Source organism: Lagopus leucura, unplaced genomic scaffold (genome assembly GCF_019238085.1).
Source record: "Lagopus leucura isolate 7727_CA_CO unplaced genomic scaffold, USGS_WTPT01 Super-Scaffold_100012, whole genome shotgun sequence".
NCBI classification, from domain to species: Eukaryota; Metazoa; Chordata; class Aves; order Galliformes; family Phasianidae; genus Lagopus; species Lagopus leucura.
In genome coordinates, this window is record NW_024962267.1 from 5,118,908 (window position 1) to 5,132,166 (window position 13,259).

The 13,259-nt window shown below is 43.7% G+C and overlaps 1 protein-coding gene and 1 long non-coding RNA gene across 7 annotated transcripts in view; both read right to left on the reverse strand.

The window, feature by feature from the left end:
- The window catches only part of GPR155 (G protein-coupled receptor 155), a 28,351-nt gene extending 20,532 nt beyond the window's left edge, over nt 1-7,819 (reverse strand). For 2 of the 6 annotated variants that reach the window (XR_006179672.1, XM_042875014.1), the window contains exons 1-2: nt 7,710-7,819; nt 1,225-1,730 (exon numbers count right to left, since the gene is read on the reverse strand). Coding sequence is in view for 5 of the 6 variants with exons in the window: in XM_042875014.1 (XP_042730948.1) it covers nt 1,225-1,717 (493 nt within the window). In the remaining variant the exon portion in view is untranslated. The other 4 variants (XM_042875016.1, XM_042875015.1, XM_042875018.1 and 1 more) reach the window with 4 other exon arrangements.
- A 929-nt stretch (nt 7,820-8,748) lies between these two features.
- LOC122181964 lies at nt 8,749-13,259 on the reverse strand. The gene is made up of 3 exons (XR_006179641.1): nt 13,246-13,259; nt 12,407-12,553; nt 8,749-8,933 (listed from the first exon to the last, which is right to left on the reverse strand). It is a non-coding gene; the product is annotated as an uncharacterized LOC122181964 (long non-coding RNA).

Genomic DNA, 13,259 nt, shown 5'->3' on the forward strand with positions numbered 1-13,259 from the left:
AACCCAGCAATCCTCCCCACACACCATGCACTCAAGGTGTATTTGGAAACTCCTGCTACGTGCAGCATGCTTTTGGTACCAGCTACACAGGTCAGCATGGGAAGAAGCAGCACTGGCACACAGAATCTTCCCAAGGCAGGTAAAAAGCACTGCTAGTCAGACAGCAGCAGGTGGGAGAAGCCTGCGACAGCTCCAGAGCACTTCTCAAGAATCATAGTACACATGGCTAAAAAGCACATAAATATGCCCTTAAGAAAACCTGCAATAGGGAAAATAATATCCTGCTTGCCAAAAGGGAAGAAAGTAAATCTTGCAGATTTGGATAAAAATCAAGATTAATAACTGATATAGCTTGGCATTCCAAATGCAGGCTTACATGAATAAAAGTACACAGCTCTACAAGCTATACTCTGAATGCCTCCTCTTTGTATTCCACCCCCTCCCTTTAAGTCCACTGGACTGGTGCTTAGTCGCACTTACTGAAAAAGGTATCACAGCTGCATAAAATTCCTATTTGAGATAAACAAATTACCACAAATCACACAGTAATCTTTCCTTTAAAAGGCTGCTTTCAAGATCATATCCCAGGGAACATTCATTGGTTGTGAGAAAACAAAGATTAAGGGATAGAACTTGATTGGCCACGTAAATTAATTAACACAAAAGTTTGCTCTAAAGAGATTGTGAGGCACATTCCACAGTCAGTAGATACCAACATTCTTGCTGTGTCTTCTCTGAGGTAGAGCAAGAGTTAATGCCAAATTAGTACTAAACTGCACTACAGCTATTTCACAGGCTACAGGTGGACTCCTACTTTGCAATGCAATTAATTTTGTTCTGGAGGGTAACTGGCAATTATCCATCAGGGTAGCTTAACCTACACAACGTATAGGGTAATTTACACCAATTCTGAAATATTTTAATATACATTTTTAAGTCACATAGTGCTAGACAACAGGAGTTGGATTGTCTTCAAATTATTTCATTCACACTAGCTGACAGCTTTGCTCCACCCACCCCAATACACACACCTGTACATGGTCTGAGGACTAGTTTTTCATTTTTAAAATGAGCTCCATCAAGAAATGTACATTGAGAGAAAGTTTAGGTAGCTCCTAACTTCAGTTCTAAAGTTAATTTAAAAAAATGGAAAATAAAAGAAAAGCAAAAACATCTACAACACTAAAAATACTTCTGAAAAAGAAAGCGTAAGGAACTACTCACCTATTGGGTATCCCAGTGCAAAGTCATTGCTTTGTGTAGCAAAAATAGGGAACAAACCTGCTTTGCTAAATCGATTCTCAGGACTGGCTACCAATAATGTTAGAACACAGACTATGAAAAACACAGCAGCTTTGGCAACTAAGATACTGTACAGGAAGGACCAATTTACATCAGAAAAGTTAAGTAACACCATGTTTTTGAATAGTAAAGCTGGGAGTGCAAAACGGGAGACAAAATTTCCTAGTCCTTTAGCTTGAGTTGATGTGATAATGTTGGCTCTGCCGGCTATATAGCCACAAAGAATTATTCCAAAGCATTCTAATAGGGCTGGAAAAAGCCTGCTTATTGACATAGAAGGAGGACCATCGGTGGCATTGAGTCCAACTTGTTCCGGCAAAGAGATAGACATATTAGCTGATGACGACAGGTTCTTTGCACTGAAGTCAGAATAGCTATCCATTTCCTTTGACTTCTTCTTGCAAAAAAAGAGCATTCAATGATCTCATCTGCAAAACAAAAAAAGATATTCATTAACTTCTGAAACTATGTTGATGAAAATTCATGCTATCTAGCTTGTTGACAAAAGAGCTTACGCTTACAAGTGCATGACAAACAAATAATGAGACTAACAAACAGATATAGAGAAATAAAAGCGAGAAATAAGAAAGCTGAGAAATCATTCTGCTCTCACATGTTCTTGCAGGTTCACACAACCCAACGAGACAAATGATAGAGGTTAAAAATTTCTGAAGAACTGAGCTTGAAATTTAAGGATAATACTATATGTTAAAACTAAATGTAGTTTGGGAATGCAAAAAGAAAAAAAAAACCATCTGTTGGAAGGAGAGAAACTATAAATGAAGGACTTTTTGTTCTTATTCTAGGATCTAAACAACATTTAGATGAAATCATAGCCCTTCAGCCGTCTTCAGTCAGAAAACAGCAACGGCTAAGTTCTCAGTGTATATTCCTTATCTTGCCAGACTGAAATTACAAGTCCGGTTAAATCTCTATTAGGACAGCACACAACTCTTCACATGCTCATTAGCTGACTTATAGCTTGTAACCTTACTTACCTCATCAACTCAGTTCCCAAATACAGTCTCACATTCTTTTGCTTCCTATTACCAAACCGTTAATTTTCTTTTCTAATTCCCTGTGCCTGCCCTATGACATCTTATGTCCTCTGTGATTCATATCTTACGTGGTTCTTTTTCCTTTGCAATAAAAATACACATTACATTTCCAATACTAAAACCCTTCCCTTTACCTACTGCTATTTCATTTTTGCTTCCATACACACAAGCTCCAAGCATGGTCAGCAGTCCTCCTTTACTTCCCTCTCTAGATCTCATTTAACCCAGGTCATCCCCCTGAAACAGCTCTTTCCAAAAGCTTAAGAGACCAGAATCTTAAACTTGCAGAATTGCTGCACAAAGTTCATCCTTTGTGACCATCATTCATGCTAATCATCCTCTTCTTCTTAATCTTGCCCTTCCCATACCTTTTGTAATTAGAGCTCCTCCTAATTCGCCTCCCATCTCCACTTGTTCTTATAGTACTTACATGGGAGGATCCCTCAAAGTCCTGTGGTGCTTATAGAGCTCCTTCCTCGTTCCTCTTTTGTTTCACTATATCCTTTGCCTCTGTACTTTCATAAGCATTTATTCAATTATAAACAGATGACTCAGAGCTCTTGCTCTAATCCAGACCTATCACTGCAGTCTATCTCTTTTGTGAATACTCTGCTGTAAATTTAAGCCCAGAACAGTTTTCCTACTCTGCCAAAAAGATGCCTCCCACTGTTACTCAGGGCTGTATATCCATTTCCCAGAGGCAAAAAAATTTTTGTAACAAAAGTTACAAAATCCTTTGCTTCAGGTTAAACACAAACTTACCTAGTTTACCTACTCATCTTTATGAAGCTCCTATTCATCTATAACACTGTTGCAGAGGAAATTTTCCGAAGTCTATCAGTATTGATTCTTCCTTTGTACATCCTTCTACAGACTCATTCTTCGCACATCAAAAACACTAAGCCACCAAACAACTTGTTTCCATATTCTTTTACAGCCTAAGCTGTATGCACTCAATCTATCATGAAATAAGAAAAGCTCCTTTCCCATTACTGATCAGCTCAGAAAGAACATGGCATTCACTGACTTTCAATTACTTTTGTGTTTCTTCCCCATGCAGATGCTAATGTTTAAAACAGCTCATCAAAAGACTCAGTAAAACTGCCCTACTTATTTCTAACCAATACTAGAATCCTTTTTGGTTTTGATACCCATAAAAGGGACAGCATTTACTGTGCTAACAATATGCTGCCTGTAAGGGCAACTCCTACAGTCCTGTTACACGTGCCAGCTGATTTACATGTAGCTTCTTTCAGAAACAAGCCCAGTTTTCATACCGAAGTGAGCCCAGGCATACTGGGGTGCCAACACAGACTAGGTAAGGATCTCAGCCTGGGTGCATCCACAGAGACATTACTCCTTTAATTTGTTTCAGTGTAAAATCATCTCTCACCTCCAAACAATGTCCAGAGCAGTGCCATGGATGCAAGGAGTTGTCCAATTTACTCTAGGCCTCCCCACTGACATAGCCGGGTTTGCATTAACATAAGACACACCCTAGTAATGAGAATTTTGTCTCTGGAAAGTGGCTTTACATCTTCTCCTAACATTACTGGGAAGCAGTCCGTATTTCTTACCATTCCTGTTCTTCCTTATAACAGACATAAAAGGAATAGCCCTCACAAGAACTATGTGTTTGGCAAGGCAGACAAATTTGACCAAGGACTGTAGCTTCTCCACACTGTACAAAATTATCTGCAAGGTGCTCCCTACCCTCAAGAAAGATGTATAGGAAATAAGTCATCTTAGCACCCCTCAGGCTTGCATCTTGCTTGTGCAACTTCAGCCTCTCCCAGTTTTTCATTATCTTGTGCTAATGATGCACTTTCCAGTTAATGAGGATCCACATGAAACAATGACCAATGATCCAATTTGTCACACTAGTGCTAACTTTACAAATTAATTTTTGGCAAGTCTAAGTCCTAAAGTACTCCTGAAAGGCACACAAGGTGTTTTCTCCCATTTTATAGAGACAGCAGCTAAAGGAAAGGCAGACTGACTTGCCTGCTATAAATGATCTAACAGCTCAGTGGCAAAGCTGAGGTTCGCCATTCTCAAACCAGTGCCTCTTACAGCACTGCGGCTGGATCCGCAAACACCAACAATGGGTTTAGGAGCCTCCCCAGCCTCCATTTTCCTGTCCACAGGGAGCAGAGAGAATACAACAGCCAGCTACAAAAGCAAATAAGTCAGCTTAGAGCAAAGACGAGATCTTGTATGCCCTACTTCACACCCTTGCATCCAGCACACACACATTCATGTGTAGCATAAACCCTTTGACTCATGACATCTATTTACGCCCAAAGCTTTTGGTAAACAACCCTGTGATGCTGTTGTAATTCACCTGGCCTGAGCAGTTGCAGCATCTGGATCTGTCCAGCAGCCTTGGCTATCTCTTCTTCCCAGGAAAAAAGGCTGTCGCTCCAAGCAGGGCTTGTTTTAAATGTTGTATGTTTTAAAAAAGCATAATAGAAGGTACACTCACCCAGATTTATTTAGGATGCCAAATCAAAGAATATCTGCTGGAGAACAATGAAAAAATAGCAATAAGTAAAGCAGATGACAAACCACTTCCACTAGCAAAATTTAAGAAAGTAGTTAGGACACGCAAATTGTTCAAAAGAAAGCCAAACTTTGTTTTGGCACATCAAGAGATTTTCCAGGGCTGAATTCCTGAAAGAAGCCAGCCACATTCTACCCTAGCTGCAGGGTAAAAAGTGGTTGTTCTGGAACAGTCCTACCTCAAATTCCTCCAGCTTGCAGCACTGTGCAGATGTGAGACTCCCTGCAATGCAACATATTCAATATGCTCCCTACAGAAGCCTCAGCCTCACACAGCTATCTAGTAGCTAATTGCAGTTAGAACTTCTTCCCCTCTCTCCCTCCTGAGAAGCAGTTTAAGCCACGCAGGCCGTTTCCTGGTACAGACCAGGCTTTTGCAGGCAAGTCTACCAATACAGCTCCACAAGCAAATTCTATGAAACCAAAATTGTGCTAGAATTGTTTAAATACCTCTCTTCCCTCCCTTTTTAAATTATTTACGGAGTTGCTGCTGTTTCATAACCCAGGACTCACTCAAATGAGCGTGCAGCAGGCTGACTCTGGTTGTACCAGTCAGCAGCACATGTTCAATCCCTATCTCCAACAGCAGATCAAAACTAACATGGATATACACCCACACAGCCTACAACCATCTTCTGTAGAGTGCCACAAACATTCCCGTGCTTCCCTCCAGGCTATCCTCACCTTGAAATTCATTCCAAGCGCCTCTGTAAAAGTCAGCCAGGCACAATTTTTCATGAACCACGCTTGTTTCAAAGAGAGAAATGGCACACTATGGCAAAGCTGCTGCTGGTGCTCCCTGAAAGGCTGAGATGTGAATCACCCCTTCGGCTCCAGAGCTGTGCGCAGCCCCAAACACTCATGTGTACCACAGATTATCTATCACAGAGCGACGGGTATTTTCCAGAAATGCAGGCTCTTGCTCGGTGGGCTGCATATCACAGTGAATATTTCCCTCAGTCCCATCTGCAATGACATGCACACATTACATAACTGCAGTGGGATTACCTAACCAATCACAGATTTGGCATACAGCTTTGTCACACCTAGGGCTTCAGTCTGGCCTCTCACGTAAGCAGAAGTGTCTTCATTTCACAGCTTTTAACGCAATCAACAATGTTGAGCAGATCCAAAACCAAAGCCTTGTACAGTCTACACAGAACTGTTCTCACAGTACGCATAAGAAATTAACTAGTCAAACAACACTAAAATGAGTACATATATCTTAAAGGCAAGAGCTTGTCTTTGCATACAATATATCATCTTCTGTTCAAGGACTGAAGACTAAGATTTGGATCCTTGAAAGCTCATTGCTGGGAACTGCAGGCCAATAAGCATGGAACTTTTAAGAATAGTGCTGCCTCATTTGCTATTAGCCGTGCCAGGAGGAGCTACCTGTAGCCCACTACCAGCCTGCATTCATAGGGACAGACAGTTCTGGCATCACTAGCAGAAATCTGGCACAAGAACTGACAACTGACAGAGATCAAGAAACCAGTACAGCTCACAAGGCTCTTGAAATAAACTGGAGCACTGATGTTTGCCTGTGTCTCCTGTAGGTTGTCAATATTTGTAAAGAGTTAAAATTCACCAGACCAGAAACTCAGTTCTGCAGTAGCTGTGAGTTGAGCAACATCATCAAGCTCCTCTTGGAATACCAAAGTAGAGAAACTTCTTTACCAGAAAGAAAATCTCCTTCTTCTTCTTTTATTTTAATTATTACTTAAATTAAAGACCATGCAAGACACTGTAGAAGACACGTCAGTGTACATCCTCTCTCAGGGTCTCACTTGTCACTACTTTCAGGATAATCCTGGTGGTGCTGGCAGGTCTGCACAGACTACTTGTAAGTTATAACCCACATTGTGACTTTAGTACCTGAATGTGATGAAGGAACATCCCAAAGGTGGCAACTTATTCAGGAGGCTGAAAGTCAGACTGGGGCAGGAAAAATTACCATTCATCCCTCCCTTAACTGAGATAAGTGTTTTTGAATAACAGCTTATACTGTAAGGCAAACAGGAAGCAACTTCAGAGAGTTACAATGATAAAATGAAGAGGAAAGAAGTGATTACTACAGTTCCTATTCTTGCAAGTTAACCACGAGTTGCCTTTCTCTTCATCAAGCCAAGAAAGCAGACAGAGAATAACCCCAACAGCAACTAACCCAAGAAACAGCCCTCCACTGGCACACAACCTGAACATTGCCACAAGAGGTCTGAGGCTGCAAGCATCTCTGAGCACCTAAGCAAGGCCATGCTCCTTCCCCAGTGCTCTCCTGTGCTGTGGTTATATGGCAGTGCTGGGGCACCCCAAGCCCTGAGGAACTGTGGCCGCAATAGTGCCTATCGCTGCCTCAGGCTCCATCTAGGCAGCTGGTCAGGCTCGTCAGAATGAAGCAACAGTTGCCTACAGCACAAAATACCATGCCGTCCCTCGGTTTTCAATCAGGCTCAGCTTAGGTCTTGTTAGCAGACGCATCTTTGTGAAGGAAGCGGCAAAACATTTCTCAGAACGCAGACTACGCGTTGCTGTCAGCAGCCCCGAAGAAGCGCCTCGTTGCCACACCACCGTGCAGGGATGCAGCATCTCCTGCCCTCCTGCGGCCGGACCTGCCCGCCGCCCTCCTTTCCTCAGCCGCCCAGACACCAGCACGCGGCGTTTCCACCGACAAAAGCGAGACGCAACAGAATAGCGGCGCTATGGCTCGTGACAGCTGTCCCGGGGAAAAAACAACAAACAAACAAACGGGGGAGCCGGAGGATGGGGAAGGCGCCGGCCGCTTACCTACTTAGCGCTTGGTAGGCACCGGTGTGCGGACAGAGGGCCGAGCTGAGTACCTCTCTAAGGCCCGGCCCACTCCACGGCCCCAGGCCACCGCCCGCCGCAGGGGAAGCCCGGCCCGGCCCGGCCGCCTCGCGAGGCGGCGGCGCGGCGGATGGGAGGGATCGGTCCAACAGCCGCGGGGGGAGCGCGGCTCGCAAAATGGCGGCGGCCGGGCGAAGCTCTCCGCAGCGGCGGGAGGCGACCGGAGCTCTCCCGAAAGCGCCTCTCGCCCTCGGGGCCGGGCCTAACGCTCCCCCGCCGCCTACAGCTTCGCCCCGGGGCGCAGCTTTTCCCCGCTGCGGGCCTCCTGCTCCCAGGGCCGCAGGCTCCTCGGCCGCCGAAGCGACGGCCTCTGCGGCCCTGCGCAGACTGACTGAGTTTATCTGCCCTCTCAGAGTCGTCACTCCGGGCTCGGCCTTGCCGGATAGCGGGGCCGGCTCCCCGCGTGGGGCGGCAGTGGGGGCTGCCGCCTCCCGATACCGCCTGGTGCCGGGCCTCGGCGCCGTGCACCGGGAGAGGCAGAGAGCCGAACCCCTGCGGGCACCTGTGCCGCTTGGGTTCTTTTTTTTCTTTCTAAGTACGTTATAATAAGGCAGAACAAAAAGCCACACAAATAGGTCTGCCGTACATCAGCATGGAAACCAGTCACGACTGACTTCCTCTTTGGTACTCTCAGAAGTTTGCATCAACGTGCTGAGTTTCCTGCAGTAATTTCAACTTTTTTTCTACCATTGTAGAGCTCAAAAACAAAAGCAGCCTCATTTTCCACATGGCAGCAGATGCCCAAGGCTGGCTCAGACAGTTAACTGCTTCCTTAGTAAATCCTAAATGCTGGCAATAGCCAAGGGTCCAAACAATGAAAAAGAGGATGCAGCTTTCTAGTGGTTTCCAATTTTTGACGTGGTTGAGGAGACAGCACTTGGAACTGCCTGTTTTCTAGGAATTCAGGCAGATAGTGCTGTCACTAAGGCAGCAAATTCACAGTTCTGTATCCCGCCTATCTTCTTCCATTGTTCATTTGGCCCAGACCAGCTTGTCTTGTTACATGTAGCAGATGGCTGACAACAGGTGTCCAAACTGGAAGAAGTCAACTTGTCCAGCAGCTGCAATGCCCACAGACAACATGCTGGGTAGTTTCCCCAGCAAACTGGAAACTTTGAGCAAAGAAGGACCACTCTTCTTCCTCTTTCAAGTAACATTCAGAGGAGACAAAACAAGGGCTGTTATGAGTGATGTGTTGGACATGCTTTACCCATAGTGGGTTCAATTTACAAGCTCTACTGTAAAAATACTTACAGGAAACTTATCAGAAACAAATCGCTATGTATTAACAGTATCAGTAGCAACAACAACTATGTATACAGTTGTATTAAAGGAAAATAAAAAGACCAGGAAAGGGTTAAAAGATCCCACAAACAATGCAGACAGGTATTTAAGTGTGTAGAGATTTCTCTTTCCTTTTAAATAAAAACATTAAATGCACCAATGCTGAATGAGATCATTTTTGTGTTACTGCGTTACAAATGCAGACTGTTAGTGCAAACCCAGACCACCATTCAGCAGCAGCGCTGACTCAGAAGTAAGCACCTACCTGCTCCCCACCTCTTGTTCCTGTTCCCATCTGATCCCCCCATTTGGCCAACACAAACTGACCCAAAGACCAGCCAGGATGTGCAAAAGATAGGCCAACAAACACATTTACCACTGCGTCATGGTAAAACCATTTGGGTAACATCTACCTCCATAACTTCAGGTTGAGAGTTTTTGGGGCAAACATTGTTCAGGGAGACACTTTTATTAATTAATTTGTTGTTAAATTTTTCTATCACCATACGAAGACCACTCAAATGGATTTGGATTAGTTCTTGGAAGTACAAAGTATAAAGGGATCTTTCTGCCTAGCACTCGTCCCTGTAGAAATAGCATGCCTTGGAGGGACAAGCTTTGGGAAGAAGCAAGGAATGCTTGCCAGACTGCAATAAAGAGTCATGTTAAGAAATTATACTTCCCACTCTCCTCTTTTTAAAAGGTCACTAACAATTCAACATTTAATAAAGTATTTAAATTATGATTACACTTCAGTACTTTTTGTTTGGTTGAATAGGCTGCTCACTGATTGCAGGTAATACCCATCAGCAAGCAAGCATGATTTTTCTCTAGGTCATGAGCAGTAATGGGAAGCTGGGCTGTTTCCATCTCGGTGGCCACATACACACTGCAGACCAGGAAAGTGCACTTTACCTGAGTCTGGCAGTTTCCCCTGGAGAACACTGAGGAATGGACACATGCAATTGTATTGTAATACCCAAGGTACGTGATGAGATGAAAAACAAACAAACACCACCAATAAAAAATGACTACAGAACAGCAGAGGACACTGCCTTGTTTGTTCAGCACCCTCTTTCCACTCCTACAGTGCCTAATCAACTTTTTATTTGAGCCACGTGTTCTCCCCTGCCCTCAAATATAGCTTTGATTTGAGTGGAGTCTCATTCTAACAGCTTGAGTTTATAATCATAAAATCATTCAGGCTGGAAAAGACCTCTGAGATCATCTAGTCCAACCACCCACTTAACACCAGTATTGCCCACTAAACCAAGTTTGTTGTCCCTACAAACTACATCTGTCCTTTCCTTAAGCACCTCTAGGGACGGTGACTCCAGCACAGCCTCCGGGCTGCCTGTTCTGATTCCTCACCACTCTTTCTGAGAGGAAATTTTTCCTAATACCCAGTCTGAACCTCCCTGGTGAAACTTAAGGCCATTCCCTCTCATCCTATCACTGTCAGCTGGAGAAGCAGCTGATTCCCACCTTGCCACAACCTCCTTTCAGGTCATTGTAGAGAGCAACAAGGTTTCCCCTGAGCTTCCTCTTCTCCAAACTGAATGATCCCAGTTCCCTCAGCCTCTCTCTTCTTGTCAAGGCATTTGTAAACTAAGGACAACAAAGAGGATTCTGTATCCCAGGGATGCAAAGCCAGGTTTTCCAGTAACTGTAAAAGTAAATTTAAGACTGAAAGCTGTCCCCAAAATCTACGTTTGATCCTGTCAGCATTCCCAAACCACACCTTACATAGCCACAAAATGATTTCCCCTTGATTTTTGTTCTGCCTTCACCTCAATCAGATGTTCCCGTCCACTTACAGGCCATTAAAGCAGTGAACTCATTTTGAATGGAAAAGGTAGTACCTGCTTTTTGACCTGGGCAGCAGCCCCAGCAGCGAGAAGCAGCCAGGAGCAGCCACTAGGCATGTCTCCCTGCTGGCCTGAAGCCTTCATCGGAGGCACTGCCCTCAGACAATAACATGTCTGGACCCACACTATGCAGGAAGCTTAGCCTTCTCTGTGACAGCAGGCTTAAGGTAATTTAGCTTTAAGGACCAGCAGTGACCACATGCAGACATACTTTCAAAGACACACAATTCTGAGCCAATTTAGGCAGATTTTCAGAGGACCAGAAATGTATCTTCGTACTAGATGCAAAGGCTACTTGGGTAAATCCCAAGCACTTGTTTCAAAGCTGAAAAGACTGCTGGAATACTTTAAAGAAAAGCCCTCAGGAATTTATTGTAAGCAATTGCTTTTTGCCAGTTTATTTCTGAAAACACTGAAGTCTTTTTTTTTTTTTTTTTTTTCCCCTATCTAGAAAGAGAGAGCACAAATAGAACCTGGACCCAAATTGCGAGGGGGTGGTGATAAGTAAAAAAACCCATCTTACATGAGGAAGCTTCAAAGCAGCACTCTCAACTGAAAATTAAGAACCAGCATCTCTAAATAACTGCTAAGCAAGTATTGCCCAGAAAGTGACTTTACCAAGAATAGATATGATTACAGAAGGTAGAAGATAGAAAGAATGCTGGTAAATGCAAATGAATCAGGATGCAATGTATCTACAAATCTACAAGTACAATCTCTGTGTCATTTCCAGACAGCTGTGCACCTAGTTTGCAACAGCATGGAAAATCTGGGCATCTTACTAACAAAGCAATTATAACAATGGGTGGAGAGGCAAACACTTCTTATGTAATCTTCCTATATTGAATTACAGGAAAAATACTTCCTCAATGCTCTGGATATTGAGAACAAGCCAAATTTTATGTGAAAATTGGCAGTATGCCCACAGATAGCGCACTAGTTCAGGGCTCAGTTTGCTGTTTTCAAGCATCTGTCCTCTTGCAGTTGTTCTTAGGACATTCTCAGGAACAACTCAAAACTTATCCATATCTAGATCATCTGATCACTTGCACTGTCTCACACAGCTACTGCAAAATAAATGATAGCTTACATCGTACATGTGTCTGGAAAGGTAGTTAAGCATCAAAGGCAAGCCAAGAAAAATGTATTCATAGAAAGACAACAGGCCCCAGGATTTCTTCTCTGGGAAGAGGGGGGAGTGGGTCATGGGGAAATCGGTTAACAGCCTTCTGGAGGAGAATTTCCCTCACTTCTGACACTTGGCAATCCCAGTCTCCGTGGTCCTGGGAACATTCTGATGCTGAGACCTAAAGAGCACTGTGCCAAGCACTGCTGCCTGTAAGCCTGAAGCTGGCCACCATAGAAGAGAGGAGGGTGTAAACAGAATGCTGACAGTCACATTTGGACACAAAGGAATCCTTGCATAACATTATTCCTCCTTCAGATACTTATTTATTCACTCACCTATGGTTGTGCAGCAGTATCCTTTCTCACCTGCTCTGCTTACGGAAGTTTATACAAGTGGTATTTTTGTGTGGCTATGTGTGCACTGGGATTGATGTTGCAAAGCCCACCTCTGCTGCACCTTGCTCACATCCCACGGTCCTGCAGCTGAGACATGGGCACCTGTTACTGGCACTTCAAATACCTATGGGTGCAACCGTACCCTTCGCAACACTGCACCTGACAGAAGACAATAAAAAGAGCTAACAGCCAGCTTGCAGAACATCAACCCAAAGCTTCAGCAATGTGTACACGTGTTTAAGCCTGGTGAAAGGAACTGACCTTATCAGCAAGCAAAATAAATGCTGTAAATAGTGACATTCACCTCATTAAAGCAAAAAGCGAGAAATAAAAGTTCAAATTATACTGCACTGAATTCAGTGGAATTCAGAATAGCTCTAGCTGATTTCTTCTGAAATAGCAGCATTGCTGTGTCTCCCATTAAAGTGGAAGATTCTGCATGCATACATTTGGTCTCGGGTATATCACCTTGGAGACTGACTCAGCCACAGAGGAACTTACAAGTTAACCACCCAGGCTGAAGAAAAATAACAAGAATATCACATAGCAAACGAACAAACAAACCACCACTTTAACAGTGTTTTTGAGTGCTTTACATGGAAGATAATTATCAAGTCTTGTTCATTTGTCTCACATACTAGTTAAAAGCATGCCTGCCATGCACAAAATCTTACAGTACATTTTACAATTCCATACATTCACAATGTTAACAGTAGGTGATGAAATAATTAAAAATATGATGTAAGAGCTACGGTCCTATTTGATCTGAGAATACTCACACACTCCTTTGGAC